The sequence below is a fragment of the Poecilia latipinna genome, unplaced genomic scaffold (genome assembly GCF_001443285.1).
Source record: "Poecilia latipinna isolate Pla-1442-1.1 unplaced genomic scaffold, P_latipinna-1.0 Scaffold1440, whole genome shotgun sequence".
In the NCBI taxonomy this organism is placed as follows: Eukaryota; Metazoa; Chordata; class Actinopteri; order Cyprinodontiformes; family Poeciliidae; genus Poecilia; species Poecilia latipinna.
In genome coordinates, this window is record NW_015114056.1 from 114,939 (window position 1) to 137,652 (window position 22,714).

At 42.8% G+C, this 22,714-nt stretch overlaps 1 protein-coding gene and 1 long non-coding RNA gene across 2 annotated transcripts; one reads left to right on the forward strand and one right to left on the reverse strand.

The window, feature by feature from the left end:
- Positions 1–3,474: 3,474 nt before the first annotated feature.
- LOC106962637 (uncharacterized) lies at positions 3,475–17,027 on the reverse strand. The gene is made up of 3 exons (XR_001428021.1): positions 16,850–17,027; positions 15,380–15,382; positions 3,475–3,485 (listed from the first exon to the last, which is right to left on the reverse strand). It is a non-coding gene; the product is annotated as an uncharacterized LOC106962637 (long non-coding RNA).
- On the forward strand, positions 14,345–22,175 carry mrps9 (mitochondrial ribosomal protein S9). Its single transcript, XM_015057176.1, has 11 exons — positions 14,345–14,476; positions 14,782–14,949; positions 17,484–17,546; positions 18,397–18,427; positions 18,508–18,587; positions 19,818–19,903; positions 19,978–20,053; positions 20,120–20,288; positions 21,274–21,382; positions 21,746–21,915; positions 21,989–22,175. The coding sequence occupies exons 1-11, from the start codon at positions 14,378–14,380 to the stop codon at positions 22,078–22,080; spliced, it is 1,143 nt and encodes a 380-aa protein (XP_014912662.1). The 5' UTR covers positions 14,345–14,377; the 3' UTR covers positions 22,081–22,175.
- Positions 22,176–22,714: the final 539 nt, after the last annotated feature.

Genomic DNA, 22,714 nt, shown 5'->3' on the forward strand with positions numbered 1-22,714 from the left:
AATAATAATAATAATAATAATAATAATAATAATAATAATCCTCTCTGTTTTGGGAAAATGTTGTTTTTTCTTGCTGCTGCTTTCTTGGCCTTACAGCGCCACCCGGTGGGCAGATGAAGCCACAATTCTTCCCGCTTCAGCCCTAAAAGCTGCCTGACAAACCCAGAGGACTTCGTGGAAGTTTTTTTTTTATTGTTGTTTGTTTTTTTATTTTTTTCATCACTTAAAGACAAAACAGGTGAGTTAACACGTTTTATTTCTGCAGGTGTTTAATAATTATGGGGTTCAGATTGTTTAAGAGAACCTTTAAAAAAACCCTGTAAAATGTAACTTTTTTTCTGTTTATCCTAAGCTGTAACTGTAAAATATTTGGTGCTTTTAACAAAAACTCTGTATTTGTAAAATTTTTATCTTAGATTTATTATCATTCTTTGACTTGTTCAGGCGCTGAAACGCTGATTTATTTCTAATGTCTGCATCATCACATAATCATTTTTGACTGTATTGCTATATTTTATTCCACAGTAAGACTTTAAATGACTGCTTTTAAAAACAGTAAAACTATTTTACTGATTAACATTTATTTCACTGTGAAACAGGAGCTTCTGGACACCATCGCTTTTATAACAATGACTGTATTTACAGTGTCTCATAAACGCCTATGAGAAGCTCTGACACAGAGTTTCTGCTGAATCAAATTAGCTTCCGTTTCATCAGCTTGTGAACACACAAAGGTGTGAATACTTTTGTCACCATAGAGGTTTGGATTTCATGTGATGACGGAGGAACACAAAGATCTGAATATGGTAAAGTGAAAAGTAGATGATATTTGTAAAACGGTGAAGGATTCCTTCGGCCCAGTCACGACTTTCCGCTTCGTTTCCGCGACTAGAACCTAAAAAATATTCACATTTTCTATCTGTGAAACATAAGTGTTCAAGTCTCGCCACAGATTCTCATGTAAATGTAGGTCTGGGCTTTGACTTGGCCATCCTGACGCGGGATTCTAAACTTGGAAACCTGTAACAGGTTTTCCTGTGATTGGCTCAATGCATCTTCCCAGGTTCCTTGTTTCTGCTGGGGGGGAAAAAAGACAATCTTCACTTGATGCTGCCACCACCATACTTGACTATAATGGTGTGAATTTTTGTTCACTTTCTTTCCAACAGAAAGGAAGTTGAAAAAAAAATGTTTTAGAAAAAAAAATATAGCAAAATCTAGACTTATTTCATGTGACTGAGGTCAAACTGTTGTGTTCACAGCCAAACAGACTTTAAAAAGAAACTGGAAGAAGAGTTAAAAGGAAATAAACAATATAAAAAAACTAAGAAAGAAGTGGCAACAATTTACCCAGAAGTTAATATAAACAAACCTCTATTGGAGCAGTTAGTCCAGTTAGCAGTTGGACTAACTGCTAATGAGCAGAGAGTTGAGTGGACAAAACATTTAGAAAACCAGGCGTTGGAAGTTGGTGCTGCTTTGCATCAATCGGCCACATGATGTGACAAAAGAGGCAAAAGTTAAAGTTTCAAACACAAAATTCAAGTTCAAAAATACTTTATTGATCCCAAAGGGAAATGGAAAGTTGTAATTCAGATTCTTGATTTATTGAAGACGGCAAGGGGTGTTGGCAGGAAAGGTCTCTTGTAGTGGTCTGTATTGCAGCGAATCTGAATGAAGCCTCTGACTGAAGACGCTCTGTTTTCTCAAGACGGTCTCATAACAAGGATGGTCAGGTTTTTGTATTTTGAGTAAAAAGTGTGCAGAGTGTGCGGTCCATTTTGTTGACTTTCCCAAACCTGGATCGGGGAAATTGACCTCCGGGTCGGAGCCAACATTTCCAAAGACCCGGAACGCTTCGAGGGATGAGTCACTGAGCCTGGAGAGGAGCAGAAAGTTCTGAGCAGAACCTGCTCTGTGAATATTTGATCTGCTTTCCGCAGACGGATCGATGGGGACGGGGCAGGGGACGAGCGGAGGTCCGACGGTGACATCTTCTCCTCGGCCGGACGCCAGCCGTCCCAGCAGGCAACAGTTGCCAAGGTGACAGCATGTCAGCTGGGCCCGCAGCGCCAGCGGTGGGGGGGGGAGGTTGCGATGCATCACCGGCTCTGATGGGTTTGTCAATAGCGCTTAGATCCGAGGGGGCCAAGGCCCACCGTGACACACACCGAGAAACACACACCCACTGCTGCAATCTCCATCTGATCCACTGTATTGACCTGCGTTCGGTTCCTGCAGTACGGCGGCTACACGCTACAAGCTAACCCTCAACCTTGCACACTGCATCACAACACACACGCACACACACACATTTACTTTTCATAACTGAAGTCCTTTCTAGACGCAAACGTGAAACAACTCCTGACAATAAAACATGGCACATTAAACCTCCCTTTACTTTTCCATCTGTTTTTGGTTGAAGAGTAAAAAATTGGTTTCTGCCAGAAAGAAGTGATGAGAACACTTGAGATAAAAAAAAAAAAAAAGCCGATATGTCTGTCCAGCTGCAGCTGCTCATGAAGATGATGGAAATGTTTGACCACGTCTGAAGAAGCTAAAGCAACTCTGAGATGAATCTGGAGAGAATAATCTTCATATTCATGAGGCGCCACTTTCCTCTGATGAAACTGATTTTTTTTAAAAACCGGTGACGGTCATTTCAGTTTTACATTTTACCGGCCCACTGATGAGCTTTGCTCTTTGGTTTCTTGGAAGACATTTTGTTCACTTTTAACCTCAAGCGTAATTTAAAAGAACCTGGTGAAACATCTGTAGATGTAGTCTCAGATTGTATAGTTTTTTAGTCCCATGTGACATAATGGAATCTTTAATGGGATTCTAATAGACTTTAGGTTTAAGTAACATTTAATCACTTTATAACCTCTGGATGATTCTATCTATCCTACTTGTTTGGCCCCATGCGTACACAATGGATGTAAATTGACGTAGATGTGGGCCCCATATACATTCTCCCAGGCTGGACGGGTCCTAACTGGGCCAAGGCTCAGTTGAATTGATTGAGCCAATTCTAATCCAACTGGTCCCCCAAATGTCTCAAACTGGTGACTTTTAAACATGGAGAAATAAACAGACAGTAGTTTTACAAGTCAGAAAACGAAGGACAGTTGCTTATTGTTGTGACGCTAATTTCCATTAGCAACACAAAGTGATACTGCATACCTCTCAACATTAAGTGTGTTCAACACTTAATCTCGGTAGGGTTCAGTGGAACACATAGGAAATAATAATAGTGATAAATAGTTCATACTGGCATCATTCTTTACCGTTTCTAGATGTGTCCTTAGTTTGGGATAATTCCTGAGGCTGCTAGCCGACCTTTGACCTTCCCAGTCTAGATTCTCATTTAAGAAGAGTTTTGGTTTGTGTTTATTACTTGAGACTTAGAAAAACCCGAGGACCTTGAAAATGTGACTTTTAAGGGCCAAGATGTGAAATGTCTGGAATAGGACCCTCCAAAATGACTCGAAAATGATCCAGTGTTGGTCTCACCTGGGTTTCAGTTAAACAGGTAAAATATTATTAGCAGCAAGTCTGATAATGATCAAAGATAGTTGAGATTCTTTGGCCTTCACTTGTGTTCAACTGGAATAGAATCGACTCATCATTCTGGGTAAAAATACAGTAAAAATCCACTTTTAACAAATATTTTTATCTTTGCAGTAACTGCTCTGTAAAAAATAATAATAATAATAAAAACAACTAATGTAACTATAAATCCACACTGATGTGTTTAAAGAGTAAAGCTGGGTTGTTTTTGTAGCTCTGAGTTGTTCAGGAATAAAAACCGACGAGTTCAGCAAACAAGGAAAGAAGACGGAGAAAGCACGGCCGGGCCATCTCACTCTGTGTCTGATTAACCCAGAAGCAGCGGCCCGGCGTGGGCCCGGCTGGGCTCACAGGAGCTGGCGGGGTAACCATTGCTAGGCTGCAGGTTTAATACGTGACTGATGAACGGCTGCAGGGCTGCTGGGTTACACATTGGTTAGAGGAAAAGTCCTGAGTTTGTTTTGGATCAGGTCGGCGGCTGATCTTATCGTGAGTTCTGGTGGGTCCAACCAGCACCGACCGGAGGGATTCACAGCCCTCCAGGCTAGTCTCAACCAGAGTTGGGAAGTAACTCAATTACATCTACTTGAGTGACTTTTTTGGGGAAAAAAAGGAGTATTTTTACTTCACTGTTATTTTTGCTTTTACTTGAGTAGTTTTATTATGGCGTATCGCTGCTCTTACTGGAGTAAAATGTCTGGATTCTCTTCCCACTGAATTCAAAACAAACATGTTTTAACCAAACGTTCACCAGACACACACACAAATGCAGTTTTTGTTAAAGTTTTATTAAAAAAATTATTGAAAGAAACTGATTTTGAAAAATGTTCTTTTGCCTGATTGTTATATTTTGTTACTTATCTGAATTATTGACATTTTAGTCCTTAAAATACCAACATTTCCACTTAACTTTTTATTTTAGTCTGTCTGAAGATGTAATTTTTACATATTAAATGATTGGTAATTTGATCAGTTTTTCAGTACTTGAATAGACTTTTTACCAAATACTTTTTTACTCTTGAGTATATTCTGGGATGGATACTTTTTACCTTGAGTAAAAATATGTTGAAGTAGAGCTGCTGTTACTTGAGTATAATTTTTAGGTTCTCTACCAATCTCTGGTCACAACATGATGCTTTACTGCAGAAAGTCTCTTTAGGAACTGACTTCTTCATGTGCTTAAATATTAATTTATTTATTTTAATCTAGGTTGGCCAATAAATACATTTTATGCTTTTATAATAAAAAAGTAAAATAAAAACAGAACTTACTATTTTTCATCTTAACATAATAAATGAATGAAACAGTGCTCAATTTAGGACAACTGCGATGGATTTTTACGTAAATATTTCAGTGTGTGGAGCCAGAAATGAGATGATTTTTAGCAGACAGGGAAATTTGAACACCTCATATCAGACATGTAATTATCCCAGAGTTTTTGCTCACTTTAAAATCAAACACTAATCACTTTCAATACAGACGTGAAACTAGAAAGAAAGACAGGAAGGTAGACAGGAGGAGACTCCTTTTGTTGTCATCCAGCCTGAGTGAGAACCTTATTGTGTTTTCTGCACCACGCAGTTCCGCCGAATGACCTCTGACATCCCCACAACATGACACCGCCACCATCACGTTCCCCAGCATTTCGGGGTTGTCGCGGCGAATTCGGATCGGACTTCCTGTTTTTGATGCTTGCGACCGGAGCGGGAAAACGGCAGCATCAGCTGAACTCAGAGGCAGGCTCTCGCTCTCTGACACGGCTCCAGCCGCTTCCCACTTTAAGAGCTTTGCTTGGCGAAATAAAAGTAATTAATTGGTGTTATACACGAAGGACATAATTATCATTTCCAGCAACTGGCACATATTTAATTACCAGTAATTGTTCCCTGAGCTTTGCTGGGAGACAGTTCTGATATATTATCCCCTAATCCTGCACTTGATCCTCAGTCAGTTAGGGAGATGTGTGTGCGTGTGCGTGTGCGTGTGTGTGTGTGTATATGTCAAAGAGCAGCCGTGTAAACAGCACACATCGCTCTGCTGGCCCTCCTTGGGATGCAGAGCCCCCCCCCCTGCCCACAACCCCCATCCCTTCCTGAGGTGTTAATGCCTGCCAGATTTGGAGGAAAGTAATTTGAGATCATTTCGCAACAAAAAAAAAAGGGCCGCAGATACTGATTAACGCAGCCGCTAGTCTCAGTCCCACTTAAAAAAAAGGAGCTAAATTTACTCCCTAGTGCTTTAACAGAGGGTGGGGGTGGGGGGGGGCTTGAACATGAGAACAGGGTTTAATAAGTAAACAGGAGAAGCAGAGAACAGTGCTTGTGATCAGGGCTTATTTGGCCAGCTTAACCCCGGTACGCGCTACTAGCTGATTAGCCCTGCCGATTGTAGCTTGTAATTGCAGTGGCCTGACCCCCTCTAGGCAAATATTAGATTTTAGTGGTTTAACCTTTCCAGTCGTCAGAGCACACTAAATTGCCCGGCCAGATGTTAAAGAGCCCAGCGGTAGTCCCGCAGCCCTTCTTGATCAGCAGATTGGAGCTTTTTCTTTTTCTAATATTGTCTCCGTTTCCTCTGGCCTTTTTCAAGTTGATTTCGCGCAGCGGTTTCCCGTCCACCGATCCTTATCCCCTCCTTCTGATGATACGGCTTATTTCAGATCGGCCCAGTCACGCTTGTTACGAGTGGGAATGTGGTGGGGGGGGGGACACATGATCAATGAGGAGATCAATGGCAGATATTAACATGGCAATCAGCCCTTCGCTTCAATCGCTCCAGCAATTTGTCAGCTGGTGAAGTGCCTCGCGTCCACTGGAGGAGATCCTTCAGCCTCGTTGCGTGCACAGTCAAGCAGTCGAGTAATCTAGGCATAAATTTAAGTTCTGTTGAAGTTTTTAGACGTTTTCTTTCTCTTCATTAACAACCGGATCAAAGTTAAACAGTCCACAACAGAAGCCATGGACCTTCAGGAGGCTCAACACTGGAGAAGTCCTGTTCCATCAACTTTTATAGCCTTTTACCCTAATCGTTTGTTTTCATCCGTAACCCGAAGGTGGCAGTGCTTCTCCTCTCCATATTAGCTTACAGGAAGTGACATCATTCATGGATTAGGAAGGGGTTTACTACTGCGCAGGTCTGCACCCATACATCCATGTCACACTTCATGTCACAATTCAGCTTCATGTAAACAGTACATTGAAAAGATGTAGAAAAGAAAAATGTCACCTTCCACCAGAAGAACTGGTGTCCGTTTCTAGGTAACCTTAGCTTCAGTGGAAAGTTGAAGGTCTTTGTGGAGTTTATGCCGACCCCTCCATGTGGACCAGTGAAGACACAGAGGATACCAGACCAGGCATTGGCTGAAAGCCTGACTTCAACATGTTCAATCTGCTGCTTCCCAGGAGCTGATGGGGTTTTAGAGACATTACAACATGTTATGAATAGTAACCCGATCCTGGGATCAGTGATGAGGTATTCACAGTTTTCTGCTGGGCCCAGATACTATCATCACTTACTCGCTTCACTATATTGTTTCTTTTTAAGAACATCCTACTGTCTGGGAATCAGCTAACAACTCGCCAGTTGAGTCAGAATGTAGATTATGGCGTTAATTTCTTCTTCTGCTTCCTGATATCTTTGCACGGTGAAATCCTTACGATTGTTTTTAGCCTCCTTGTAGTCTAAAATGAGGAAATGTCAAGAAATCCTACTGGAACAGTGGAACTGGTTACATTTAATTATATCCACCAGAACTGATGTTTGAGCTTAGGAATGCTGGATTGCGTTTTGAGTATGTAGTCCAGGGTGTGAACACTGAAGCCACCATGTTCTCGCTGCTTTTTTAAAGCTTTCCCTCTTTGCCACACCGGCATCCTTATGAAACTTTCTGTGACGGATCAAATTTCTCCCCAAAGGCTTCAGATCCAGCATAGAAAAAAATATATATAAAAAAATCCCTCCAGCGTGTAAATGTTCCTCCACCGCAGAGAGCCACCCCACTGGGCCCGGTTCGGGTTCGGCCTCCTCAAACCAGTAGGTGTCCGTGCATTAAAATCCAAGACTGCCTGAGACACCGGCGGACGAGTGAGGAAAAACTACAAGCGAGCCGAATTCTGTGGCTTTCTGCGAAGCCCTTTAATTTACGATCTTATTTGTGGGACAGACCTCAGGCCGTGATTACAGCAGTCTTCCAGCCCAGTTCCCATGGGTGGTTCGTGCTTCACACATAGAGAGCTTTATGGGAAACGCACTGCGACAAAACAGGCCAAGGAGGTGAAGACTTTCGGAAGTTCGCGCGAGGTCATTCCTCCCCCATCATGTAGTCTGGAGGGTCTTCCTCCGCGACGCGCCGGCAGCTGCGTCTCCAGGCTCACCCTCTAATAGTAATAGTTTCCTTCCTTTCAGCCTCTCACCTGAAAAAAAAGAGTCGCACGAAGGGAAAAAAGAGAGAATAGTCATCTTTTCATCCCAGAGGTGGACTGAAAAGCCTCCAGTCTGAGCAGAAACTCAATCCTGCCTCCTGCCTCCGTCTGAGGGGACAGAAAGGAAGACGGGAGGAGTGGGGGGGACAGCCAAAGTGGTTCCATGTGAGACGTGTTGGGAGACGTCTGGGAAAGACAGGAATCAACACCAACATCTGACTTTATGCCAGTCTCTACAGTCCAGCGCTTTGCTTTGGATGGCCATGAAACTGGACAAAAAGGCCTTTTCATGAGCCACTTTTGTGTTTTATGCTATCTGACGAAGAGTCAAAAAGCAAGGAAACTCCAGTAAATGTGGAGGTTTTAGTAATTCCTCATTTGAAAAACAATGATCTGAACTCATGGCCAACACTCGCCTATCCCTGTTTTTTTTTTTCTTTGCCTTCATTCACCTCGTTGTGACTGTAACACGGCTTCTCAAATATTAGATTCTCAAAGAACTTTTGGTGACGTTGGCTCCGTGAGAAGTCCATAGAGGAGAAGGAAGCTAATACCTGCAGACATCTCTGGTCACTGCCCAATCTGTTGCACGCTCCGCTCATTTCACGCCATGCCAGGAGCGCTTTGTAATTATCCTGATATTGATGAAGGCTGATTCCAGCAGGTAATCGCTGGCAGCTCAGCTGTTTTTACGCTCCTCAGCAAAACGTCTCTATTCATTACCACTGGCAAATTAATTTCCACTCAATGGCCATACTTGTTGATAATCAGCGTGTGTGTGTGTGTGTGAGTGTGTGTGAATGAGAAGGGGATGAAGTTATTCCTGACAGAAAGGAAAGCGTGGCGTTTAAGTTGGTTTGCCTCTCACTGAGCAGATGTTGATTTGAAACAACAAACTGCTGCTGCAGGTTGGAGGATCGGAGAGGCCGCAGTGACCCCCGCTGTTCTCAGGGGTCAGGGGTCACAACTAAACTCCGTGAATACTCGAGACCCTTGTTAAAGAAGGACTGTTTGTTTCATCATCAAGTTTATTAGTGTAGAACAGCTAGGTCAACGTGATTTCACACCATAAAAACATAAAGCAACAAATAAATTACATTACATTACAGCAGCAAAATGAAGGGAAGTAATGACAACTTGTCCATGTTCAGGTTTGGTTCTGGATGCAGAGCAGACCAGAACCAGAAGACTGAAGAGTTGTGGAAGGTTTGACCAGGGATCCAGTGGAAGGACTTTAGATTCAAATTCAAAAATACTTTATTGGCCCCAAAGGGAAATTAAATAACAAGAAAGAATTGTTATCCAAACATTGTTGCGATGTGCTCCATCTTCCTGGTTTCAGTGACAACAGAAGCGTTCTGGATTTAAGTAGTTCAAACACCAAATATACCATAATACGCACTGAAGCTGCAGCATGTAACTTTTATTAAGAAATATATTTTTCTACATATTTGATGAAACTGCCACCATGTTGTGGTGGCACCCCAACACACTCATACTGTCACACACACCATGTGACAGTATGAACCATAAATCAGACATTGACTCTTAGCACTGTCAATCACAAGCTTGTATGCTGCTGCTCATCCTCCCTTCCACTGACCCTCTTACTCTCTGCTACCACTTCAATTTTTTTCCCCTATCAGCAGAACTTGTTGTGAATGCTGGACTAGTTAGCATGGGCACAGATGACGGCGGATAAACTGTTTTCCTGTAACGGTCATTTGTTTCTAGCAGCAAAACATGATGTTGACTGACAGCATAAGACCCTCCTCATGGCTCTGGTTGGTTGTTTTTGTTCAGAGTGGTGCTTTTCTTCAGATAGCAATAGTAGCTCAGAGAGGAGGTGGAGGAGATTGGTCTAATAAACTGTCACGACATGGTGACAGCTTTAACAAATATGTAAAAAATAAATATTTCTTGGTAAACACAATCGAAATCAGCTAGCTGAAGCTAACGTCTTCAGTGTTTCTTATCCCAGCTCATTCAGCCAATCAGCTACAAGGAAAAATAAATGGTGCACTCGGATTAGATGCTTTACAAATATCAGCCAATAGCATGTCGAGTAGCATTAATATGTCAGCTGCCTAAGCATTTCTTTGGAATATTTTAGAAATGAGCTACAAAAAATTAGTGAATAATTAAACATTTTCTCACAGAAAGAAATCACAAATAAAGACACTTTATTAACTGTTAAATAGTGGTGGCGGCATCATGCTGTGGGGGTGATGTGCACACATGTTGAGGAGGGGGGGCGATTTATGGAAGAGATAAAAATGAATTTACAAAAAAAGAGGTGAAAAAAAGCTAAGAAAGCTAAAATCCTAACACCGCGACTATTTGTCGATAATGAGTTTTATTATTCTGGAAAATGAATCAAACTAGGGTGAAAAGCAGTGACTTTTGACTTCTACTTGTATCTCTCTATACCTCCCGGAGGTAGAAGACCTCTGACCTATCCTACAAACCACATACTGATCAGTGAGCACCACAGGATGTACGTTCATCAGAGAAAGGATGAAGTTAAGCAGGTTATAAATGTCTGATTTATGGTTCAAATGACCACTTTAAGTTAAATCCAGTTTTGTTGTGTTGTAGGGTATTGTAGCTCTCCCCCAGCACGGCTCTGAGTGTAAATAAATATGTTTAAAGACTAAATGAGCTTGAGGAAAGTGGCCCTTTGAGTCCCCATGTTTGTGGAGCAGCCATAATGGATTCTTTAGAGCCGTGAACGGTTTATAGGCATGACAGCCATGTTTCGGCACGATGGGCTTATCCCTACGCATGGCGCTAAGGATATTAGGGAATCAGCGTAAAGCAGCATGGAAATGATGACTGGAGCAAAGCCTCGACTCGCTGGTATTAGGAGCTTTCAATTCTCCAGCACTCGGGGAGGAGAGACGGAGGGGAAGGGAGCAGACCTGGCAAAGCTCCACGCCGTGATATCCTCCATTATTTCTCGCTCCATCGCCGTTTCAGACGTACAAATAAGAGGATGCCTCTCAATCTGGGGATCAGGCATATTGAGGGGAGGTCAATGTCACCTATTGTTGTGTTTCTCTAGTCCTGGAATCTCTGCTGTCCATATGGAAATCTGCTGAAACGGCTGGATGGGAGCCATCGCCGTAGCGCTTCATACGACGCTTCAGTCACACAAGAATGAAAATACACACAGGGTTCATACCTGTTTACCGCTTCCCGTTAACACTGCGCTGTTGACATATTTACAAAGTCAAACAGATAAATGCTGCTGCTGCCGGGTTTACCTGTGTCCACAAAACATCTCCACCCAATTCACCCACGGAGCCTCTCCTGTCAGGGAAGGGCCACAACAGAAGAATGATTAATGTTCCACCTCTCACCCCCCACTGTGAATTAGAGACCACGGGTCGAAACTATTTTTCTTGGCGAGCAGGCTCGCGCTTGTGGCGAAAAAACGGGGCAAACACAGTTTATCATCGGCCCGACGACAGCCCTCCTCGGGGCAAATTAACCACGCGGCCGTATCGACTGGCACGGGCCGGGAGTCGGTGCCCCTTCACTTTGATTAATCTCCCTGTGTTCCCGTTCCAACTCTATCAAAGTAATCTAAGTGAAGACACACAACATTGATCTGTAAGCACAGCATACTACTGTACTCAAAACATACACACACACACACACACAACATGGAAGAGGAGCTATCCTCTAAAAAAAAAACTGTTGCTGCTTCTGCTGAGAAAAACCGGTGTCCAAACCTCAGGAACCAGACAGAGGCTACGTGAAGGAATAGAAGGGCTTTAACATTTTGGCTTTGTGAAATAAGTTTCTACTTAGATGTCTGGCCAGGCAGCAGTCAGACTGATCATAATTGACAGAATTAGAGAAAAATTCTCATTAGGTAGTCTAGTAAACACTCAGCATGTTAGTTATTCAACATAGCAACTTCTGCGGCTAGGATCTAATCAAGCTAACAACTGGTTAAGCTGTAACTGCCTTAACTTAGTTTAGTTAATGACCTATCAACCTGACAAATTAAAGGTAAATGCTAGTTAAGACAGTAGCTACTTAGACCAGCAGCATATCAAGTGAACAATCTGCTAAGCAACAACAGCTTATCCTAAAAGCTAATGGTTAACAGTAGCCAGTAGCAAAAACAAACAAACAAAAAAAAAACAGTAGCCTTAAAAACTGCTAACTACAGTTCTTAAACAGAAGAACTGCTTAAGCTAACTGCTACCTAAATTAACTGTTATTTCGAACAGCCACACACGTTAGCAACTACTTAAACTAATTAATGTGTCGTCTGCCACTGAAGCTATTAGATAGTTAGTCTAACAGCTAATCAGGTTATAAGCTGCATCCTATGTGCATAAAGGAGCGTTATTGTAAGTCCTTCTTCCTAGCAGCTGTTAGACTGTACATCCCTTCATTTACTCGTTCCTCCTGGAGGTGGATATATGTAGCGACAGTCGACGATTCCTTGCAATGTGCGGTCGTGTTCTGCTGAACTCTCTTTATTGATTACGACATTTAATTGTGGTTAGACAAACTTTTTATGTGATTTTAAGCAAAGCATGGGAACAGCAACAACTTGACGGAGTAAGTTTACACTAATTTCAGCCCGTAAAGTTCGGGTGATGTGGCAGTTTGTTTCCCTCTAAGGAATCTGCACAGAATGTGTTAATCCATCTCTTCATGGATGGAACCGCATATGCAAAAACAAAATTATTTTTAGCTGTGCCAATGTGTCTGGCAGACACCGCCTGAGTCTTTTCTTTGTGTCATTTCTGATCAGTCATACTGATCACTTCCTTTTAAATCCTTCTGTGATGACACTTACAATACATTCCCTTTTGGGGGTTTTTGAGTCTGTGGCTTTACTTTGAAGACAGATGGTGTTCAGCAGTGGACAGTAATGTTTTTAGCGTCCGTATGCTCCAGTCACGGTTTTCCTTTCCTGGAACTTTCTCCCACTAAAGTTGTACATTTAACAGGTGGTTGCAAACAAGGTTACATTAATTTGTTGTTTTTTTATTTTTTACAGCCTTAATGAGGAACACAATGAAGGCTTTTAGAGTTCTTTGTTTCTTACCATTCAGCTGAACCATGTGGTCCGCATGTTTTTCATTCTGAGATGTGATGTGGAGTGTTGCCTTTCAGATTTAAGAAGTGGCAGCTGTCTTTGGGAACAACTGCACCGACTTTGACTCAACAAATCCCATTTTATTTGTCTTGTTTTTGTCACTGCAGGCAGATTTCTGACTCTCAGTCATGTGGTTTGGATTGTGAAGTTTTTTTTTTGTTTTTTTTTTGCGTGTGTGTGCATGAAAGTTTTGTCATGATACCCGTTTTTTACTTTAAAGTTGCAGAAACCAACAAAGTAGTTGCATGTGTTGGGCTGCTCACATCAGAAACAGCTCAGACTTAAACAAATTGGTGTCCCTGTTTTTCAGATCCAAGCCATCTCGGCCAGATTTAGCTCTGGAATAACCCCAGAACCAAGCCCGTCGCAAAAGTTTTTCTGGTGAAGTCATTATGTTGTAGAGTTGGAAGAATGCGTGGGCTTGCTGTGATGTTGAAAATAAAATCCACGACCATCACCATGAGGGACTGAAAAGGTTCAGATCAAAACTGACTGGTAGTCATTGAGAATTAGAATTAGAATTAGAAACATCTTGTTCCAATTAGCAGACTTGCATGCATGATGCTGCCACCACTTGGTTCTGCTCTTCTTTCTATGCTGTGTTACTTTTTTGGTATTGTGACCTAATTTACTAGAACAGCTGAATTTTATTCTAGGTTCATTGGATTTTCTGATTATTGGCAATCAGAAAGTGCTTAATCCAAATATTACTTTAAGGTGTAGTCAACACCTTAAACTAAGTTTTTATTAATTTAACATCCGCTCCCCATATGGATTTGATTGTTCTCCAGTTATGTCACATCAAATGGCATAAAGGTTTTGAAACAACTGATCATGATTTAAATGTTTTTTGGTATCAAGATGTCCTGTTTGACCTTGTGTGTCAACCTATATTTCTACATGTAATGTTGCCTTAAATTTAAAAACTCATCAGTGTCATAAATCCCCTTTTTTATATGTAAAAAATGTTTTAAATATTTAAAATATTTTTGTATGTATGATTTTATTTGTGGACTGTATTAATTAATTTACTTGTCCTGGAGTTTTGTGATTTTAAATGGAATTTTATTATTTGTATTTTAGAATAAAACCGAAATAAATGAATCATTTTGTACAATAACATTTAGTTTTATTTAAATTAATAAAATAAAGTCATACGAAATAAATACGTTTATACAACAATATTTAGTTGTATTTAAATTTTAAGAAAATCATATGCAGTGGTGACGTACACCAACTTCCGCCGTTGTCGTCACCAAAGATGGCGGCGAACTGTGCTCGTGTTGTCTGTTCGTTATTGGGGAAAAGTGTAAATTTCGCCTCGTCTACAAGGCCAGTGACGCTGCAGTTCTGCCGACAGGTAAACAAGCACTAACAGTCCGTTAATCTGTTCTCCTTGCATTAAAAGTAATGTATTTAAATGATAAAAACATGGACGTCCTTGTGTTAGCATGCTGTTGTCATCCGAGACTAGCTTAACGAATCGTTGAAATAACAAACATGTTGACATCACAGGTTATCTAAGCAAAGTGTGGTGACGAGCTGAGGTTTGTTTGACTTCTGAACCTGTCGGGTCCAGTTCGGCTGCGGCTTTATGCTCAACAGATGTTTAGCCATGCCAGGCTAATGCTAATGAATGACAGTAGCGCTGCTGTTTCCCTGCAGATATGCGGGACTCCAGCCCTCCGCAGGAAGAACCTGGGGCCCACAGTCCCGGAGACGTTCACCGCAGAGTTCATTCAGAAGCAGGTGGAGGAGTTTGAGATCGGGAAGCGGCACCTTGCCAACATGATGGGAGAGGATCCAGAGAACTTCACTCAGGAGGACATAGACGTGAGTTTGGTCACTATGGAAACATCCACATCTTTGGAGTTAAGAAGCAGATGAACATCTGTATGACTGTGTGAAGCAGGCCAACAGATTTCCCTAGAAATGAATGAGAGAAAGAATAGGTCCTACTGTTGTTTATTGTCGTCTTCAAGGTCAGAAGTCTACATACAGAATGATTGGTGTGTTAGGGATGCCCCAATTTATTGGTCAGCCGATTTATCAACGCTGATTTCCTTAATTTGGGAGATCGGTGATTGGTCGATAATTGCATGTGAAGTCGATCTTATCCCCTTATCTTATCTACCTCAGCAAAAGTCTAAAAATCAACCACCGTTTGGTCATGACAGTGGATTGACTGTTAGCCCCGCCCACCAGGTCATATCTGCATGTTTTCAGTTAACAATAGTCACCCTACAGTTGCCATCTCGGCGACTTTCTTGCTATATTTAATGACATTTCAGGCAAAAAAAAAATATATTGGTATCGACTAAAATCAGAATCGCTAGGTCAGGCTTTTTACATTTCAGTAACCACCGGAAAAGTGCAGTCGGTGTGGCCCTGATTACAGTCTCTTTGATGATATCATGGCTTTGGAGATCTCTGATAGGATAACTGTAGCATAATCAAATTCTTTATTTCTTATTTCATTACTGAGGCTTTTAGCAAACAGACATAATTCTGATGGTTCTGACATCAAACAGAAGTTTGGTTCAGACGGGGAGGAAAACCCTGGATGCATCTTTTTATTTGGTGTATGTAAACTTCTGGTTCCAGCCATATATAATTAGAATTATACAATATATTTGTAAATAAACCCTGGCAACACTTCTTGCCAAGGTTTATTTTTCTCCTCAACGCTGTGGGAGGTCAGAGGTCGTGATGGGTCCAGAAAACTATCCTGGTTCCTTTAGAACCTGATCATCTGGATTTGACTCTCTGGTTCATGTCGAGTGTCGAGTATTTTTTTCTGAAAAGATCGATTTCTGATCTTAACAGATCTTTCAACACGTTGATCCCAGATGAGCAGACAGTTGGACTTTGTGTTTCTCCTCTTCTTCCCAGCCGTAGCGGTGTTTCATGATTACCTGTCGTCCCTGGCAGCAGGCGGGCGTGGCCGCCCCCATCTGATGCCAGGGACCCTGCTCCTCTATTCCCCCCCACGTGTTTGGCTAAATTTCCACACATTTATCCCAATTTTCCGCGTGTCTGTGGCTCCGTCCCTCGGCAGTAACCAATAGAGCTGTCTGTGGAGGTGTGAAAAGCGAAGCGACAGCCGGCGCTCCGGCCCTGGAGTCGGGACGCCTCAGGCGTGACGGAGAGGAAGAGCCGGGGAATTCATTGAGATGTTCCCATGCTGGAGGGACGGCTCCTCGGATCTCAAGTCAGGACGTATGGTCCCTGAAGGCATCATCATCGCCTGGTGGATGTCTTTCTGAGAACCTGGTGTTGATGTGAAGCTAATAAATGAAACCTCCTCACATTGGTGGAGTTGTTTCATGAAAAACTCTTTAGACAGAACCAGCAGCTGAGACGTCATTCTTCAATGCTCAGAAGCTGCATTTTTTTTAAAAACATTTTTCAGTCAGTTTTTGTTTATGGATGATATTTGATCAGTAATGCTGAATTAAATGTCCTAATCAGGTGGAACCGGGAGGCTTGATGGGTTCTTCACAGCCTCTCTAGTTGTTTTTCTTGTTTTTCATGTGAGGTAGTGAACGCCCCATGGTTTACCGACAGTCATTCGAACTGCTCCTCTTCAGTTTGCAGCTTCTTCTTCAGACTTGCATCACAACTAGTCTACAGGAGAAATCAGAGTTTAGTGATTTTGCAAACATCTACATCATCAGTAGCTGTTTGGCGCAGTTTAACAAACTTTTTGTTTTATTCAGAACTCCATCAACACTTCCCCCTCCCCTTCATTTAAAATGCAGCATTTCTCCCTGGTCCCCCAGTTAGAATTGAATGTCTTGTATCTCTTCTTTAGTTTTGATGGTCTCCTGAGCCTCTTTTGTCCTTCTGGAGCTGTCTTTCTGTCATCTGTAACCTCCGTGTTCCCCATGTGGCTGAGTTTCGCTCCGATCTGACAGCTTCCCCTCTGGCACTCCGTCGCTGCTCCTCCCGGATCTCTCCCGCGTTTTGTCAGATCTCAAGGGAGGCGCAGGTGTGTCCTCATCTGTTCCCCGCCGCTTTTCACAGTTTCCCCCCATCCCCATCTAGCTGCTCTCCGTCGTCGTGACAACCTTAAAGGACCTGCTGCTTCGCTAATCGAGCTGACAGGACCGGGGCAGTGATGCTGGCTAACAGCAGGCGTGCGGTGAACTCACGGTGAACCCATTGGACATTCACCCTGTCCGCAGAGAGCCTTTTATCCTTCGGCTTCACGCTAACGGATCCGGCTTGCCTCTCCGTGAACCTGCCAGCAGCTCGTGCCTCTTCTTCTGTCACGCTTTGCGACCCGTGTTCTCCGGACGTGCTGCCCGTCAGCGCCCTCACCGTTTATTTATTCATCTTTATTTGCTCTCTTCCTCCCCCAACAGAGGAGCATCGCCTACCTCTTCCCCTCTGGCTTGTTTGAGAAGAGAGCTCGGCCCCTCATGAAGGTAAGGTTTCACTTTTATCCAGCTTTTATCAGTTCACCACAAACTGCAGCATCTCACCCTCAAACCTCAACATGAAGTCGATCATTACACTTATTTCTCTTTACATTTCTCTCCTAACCTGGTTAATCCAGCCTCTTTAGGCCTTTATTCTTGTTGTATTGAGAACACAATCGAATAAAACTTTGATTACTAAGAATGTGGTTAGAAGTGTCTCTAATCCCCTTTCTGGAAAATGGTTAACAGCTTTCTGTCATTTAACCACAAAATTCTGTGGTTCTCATTCTAATTCTGTTTATTTACATTGAGTTTTGTTCCACCTCGTGATACTTAGGTATATTTTATTCAGAATTAATAAAAGGTAGTGAGGAAAAACATGAAAACAAAACGGCATTAAAAGAAATCCAGTTCAGACGAAGCAAAGAAAAGAACAGACTACACAGTCTTAACAAGGACCGCCTCTTTTTGGAGGCGGGGCTTGTGCTGGTGGGCATAAAGAGAATGGAGAGTGTTCTCTATTACAAGTGAAATTTATGGAAGAATTAGACCTAGATCTAGAAATATTGAAAATAAATATTGAAGATAAACCCATGTTATCGTCACTACTGTTTTTTTTTTATCATCACAATTTATCCAATAAGCTTTCATATCTGGGTAGTAACTGCATACATTTACTTTAACAACATTTTGGGAAAAATATTTTCAAGGAGGAGCTTTATTACTTTTAACTTCACTGGATGAAGAACGAACATATTTTCAAACGACTATAAAAATCATAATGTGGTCAAATGAAATTTGTCTTCTGGATGAATGCAGACTGCTTCATGTTTTGTTGGGTTTTTTCCATCTGCAGCATCCCGTTGAGATCTTTCCAAAGCAGAGAGGTTGGTGACGCCTCCACAGATCTGTTAGTATCTTGACATCATCAAACTGTCAGCTGATCTTTGTTTCCCTGCCTGTGAAGCGATGCAGTGGGGACCAGATGGACGGCCTTTCCACTTCCTGTTCTACACTGGCAAACAGGCCTACTATTCCCTCATGCATGTAAGTGCAGTGTCTGAGTCAGGTTCTGTCCTATCATGAGTCCATTTTTTATTTCATGTCAAAGCCACACAAAAAAACAGACAAAAAATGTCGACTAAGCTTTTTAAAGTCTACAATCATTTTTGACCGCTCAAAGCGCTTTACACTAGAGTCACACTCACCCATTCGCATTAACAAATGTGCTCACTTTCATACACCGACAGGCAGGGGGAAGATGGAATTGAACCTACAACCTTCCAATCGCAAAGCAATCACTCGATACACACAGCCATAGTCGCCGCATGCTAGAGTGTAGGCCAGGGGTGCCCAAAGTCGGTCCTCGAGGGCCGGCATCCTACATGTTTTAGTTCTCTCCCTGGTTTAGCGCACCTGCATGAAATGATGGCTCATTAGAGGCCTAAGAAGAACATTGACTTGCTGAGGAAGTTGATACTACCACTAGGAAGAAAACTAAAACATGCAGGATGCCGGCCCTCGAGGACCGACCTTGGGCACTCCTGGTAGGCCTTTATTAAAACCGCTAATGTTAGCATCTGTTAGCTAACATTAGTTTAGCAGCTACTTTCATAATATGATACACTTAATAGTACTGAAGTAACACATTGGAAGGTAATGTGGTATTCCTAGTACAACGAAAACAAGTATTTTTCATATTTTTACAATGTAAATCTCACTGAGAAATCTGTTTTAGCCAAACACAAGAGATAACATAACAGCTTTGTTATACATAATGTTCACTTATAAGCTAAGGCTTACCTGCAAGCTAATTTTAGCTAACATGCAAAGGTTAGTGTATATATTAGCTTTAATTGATGTTTTGCTAGCTAATCTGACCATGTTAGATGACACACGTTTGTATTAGCAATTGCCAATGTTATTTTTAGAATACTGTTTGTAAATTAGTAAATGCTAGCTTATTAGCTAAACTTATTAAAAAAAAAACATTACTGCAGTAGCTGTTAGCTGATTTTTGCTAAGTTGCTATTTCTAGTATATTACATAACTAATATGCTAAAGCTATGTTGGTATAAATTACTATCATCATTGTAGAAAGCATAAATCTGTGCTAGAATGGTTATGGACCTTCAATTCAATTGAAAAATACTTTATTAAAATTAAAGGAAAATTAATTTTTAGATACTTCAGGTAAATTGAGTCAACCCGGGTTGGTTCGTGTTCAGGCCCAGCAGAATGTGAGTTAACCGTTGCTCTGGTTGCTCTGCCTTCCAGGATCTGTACGCCAGAGTTCTGAAGGTGGAGAAGCACCAGGACCAGCTGAGAGCCAAAGGACTGTTCCCGACTGAGCCCAAGCAGATGTTGGTTTTGAAACCTGTCCTCTCTTAGATTAGAGCCGTCTGTCAAAAACCAACCCACTTCCTGTCTCCTGCAGCGCTCTGGGAACCAGCAGGTGGCTGACCAAGGAGGAGATGGAGGCACTGCTGGTGGAGCCCATCTCGAGACAGGACGTAAGAGCAGACACGGTGATCTGAGCCCGGCCTGACCCCGACTGATCCGCTGTTTGTCCTCCTCAGTACGAGCACTTCATCCAGCTGATGGAGCGCCTGCTGGCCATGCCCTGCTGCAGCGTGGAGCAGCAGTTTGTCATGAGCCACCGCCAGCAACTGGAGGCCCAGTCCATGCATCAGGTGGTGCCGCCGCTGCAGAAGGATGACGCCGGGGTGAACTTCAGCACCGCAGAGGGTAGGAAGACTTTAGACTGGCAACAGTTGACAAATACTAACCCCAGCATTTCACTCGTTAAATTCATTTTTACCATTTACTGTAGAATGTTTCCAACTTTTATGCGCGTCTTGTGGTGGCAGCATGTTTCAGCTCAGCTGGTCCTTATTGGTTCTTTTCAATTCATCAATTCCTAGTTGAATTGTCGCTGTTTTTTTAGACGCTCTAACCCAGTGTTTCTCAGCCCTGGTCCTCACCGCCCCCCTGCTCTGCATGTTTCAGATGTGCCTCTATTCCAGAACAGCTGATTCAAATGATTGCATGACCATCAGGTACTGCAGAAGCCTGTTAATCACCAGAGATACAATTCAGGTGTGTGGCAGAAGGGAAATACCTAAAACATGCAGGACAGGGGGGCGAGGAGCAGGGTTGAGAAACACTGTTATAGACAGTTCTGGATGCTGAGCAGCTGGAAGGGTTACTGTTCTTTTGTTATTTAATTTAGGACACTTATGGCAACAAGGTATTGTTTTCCAACTGGGAACAGCTGATTAGCATCTCAGAAGCTCACTTAATACCTGAACTTTGACCCCAAAATCCTGGGAGTTGAAAATGAGGTTTCATGGATGCAGAGGCAGAAGGAAAGAGTTCAAACCAAACCATCTATTCCATCCTTCACCATTGAGATCATATCCCAGATAGAGGGCTAAAAAGGAGCAAAGGAGGTGGATCAGCAGAGCTTACGATGTCATCAGAACATGTTTCTGTAGAATATCATCTTTGTTGCCTGGATACTGAGCTGTTGGCATGACTGGACGGCAAAGTGCAATTGGAGATCCTTCCTGTCCGCAGCATCACCATCGCCAACGACTCTCGTGATACGTGGACGATCTGAGTTATGACATTTGATTTCCCTCTCGGGTGAATCAAGTATTAATGAATCAAACTGCGAGGAGCTGTAACCGTCTAGAGGAGGAGAGTTAAACTGATCCGTGTTTCCTTCCAGGCAGGAGGAAATCGTCCAGGGGATCAGTGGTGGTTCGTGACTGCGGCGCAGGACGCCTCACCGTCAATGGCCAAGACTACCTGCACTACTTCCCTGTGCTGCAGGACAGGTGGGCCTCCTCTCACTGTGTTTCCCTTTAAATGGAGAGCGGGACGTTTTTTTGTCCTCCACAGCCTGAAGGAATGGAAGGCAGCCTTCCTTTATCTGCTGCTAGTCACTTAATTACACAGCTCACTGAGTGTGTGAGTGTGTGTGCTGCTAGCCGTTGTCACGCCGGCTGTAATTGGAGCGCGGGGGTGACAACCGACTCTGTCAGCATCTGGGTTCATTCAGGCCGAGACACCACCCAGAACCGGGTCATGCTGAGTCAGAACCTGCTCTGATCGGAGCGGGACCAGGCAGTAAATGAGCTCAGCTAACTTTCCCCCCCCTTGTTACTCCCACCCCATCTCTCCTATCTGCCCCGGCTCAGGGAGCAGCTGATGTTCCCGCTGCAGTTCTGTGGCCTGCTGGGCCGGTTCGACCTAGACTGCTCTGTGAGTGGCGGCGGGAGGTCCAGCCAGGCGGGGGCGCTGCGGCTCGCCATCTCCCGGGCACTGCTCAGTTTCCTGTCGCAGAGCGAAGGAGAGGCCATGAGGCAAGGTGAGTACCGCCTGCAGCATCAGCTGCTGAGGAACAAATTCTCTCGCTTCAGCTTGTTGTTGTCTCCCTCCAGCTGGCCTGCTGACCCCTGACCCCCGGGTTAGAGAGAGGAAGAAGCCCGGACAGGAGGGAGCGAGGCGCAAGTTCACCTGGAAGAAACGCTGAGGATCCTCTGTCCCAGCTGCTGCAGTGACATTATCTGTCCACTAGATGGAGACAGGCTGTAAAATATGAACATTTATCCTGTTGTTTTGATGAAATAAATTAAAGATTTTCTTATAAAAACAAAGTGTGCTTGTCATCTAACATTGCTTTCATAAATGCATCTTCTTTTCTTCTGACTTATTTAACTCTAAGCTTGTTATATGGCAAAAGGAATAATGGATTTAAATGTAAAACAATTATATCAATTTTAATAATTTGAAGATGGTCTCAAAAACTCTTCAGCCATTTGGTAGAACTTGGTAAGCCTACATTACCCATAGTGCAACACTGACTGGAAATTAGTTGTTCCAAGAATATAAAGGTTTATAAATGGCCACCAGATGATTTTAAAAACAGGTTCTTTAAACAATTCATCATTTATATTGATTTAAATCACCACAACTGATGAGTCAAAGTGTTTTGGTTTCAGAGGGACATGAGACCTGCTGGGAGGACAGGACAACTGGTGTCCTCCACTGGTCTGGACAAAGGAGACCAGAGACCAGATGCTGGCACGGTGGTGGCAGCATCATTCTGCAGGCTGCTTTGGAGGAGAGGAGAAGGTAAATCCAGGAAAACTCTTGAAGAAAACGCC

What these genes read in the sequence shown, in the direction of transcription:
- mrps9 (XM_015057176.1), top strand. Translation starts at nt 14,378, where the DNA reads ATGGCGGCGAACTGTGCTCGTGTTGTCTGTTCGTTATTGGGGAAAAGT. An exon ending in CCTACTATTCCCTCATGCAT is followed by an intron (nt 18,588 to 19,817) that starts GTAAGTGCAGTG and finishes TCTGCCTTCCAG; the next exon opens with GATCTGTACGCCAGAGTTCT. An exon ending in TTCCCTGTGCTGCAGGACAG is followed by an intron (nt 21,383 to 21,745) that starts GTGGGCCTCCTC and finishes GCCCCGGCTCAG; the next exon opens with GGAGCAGCTGATGTTCCCGC.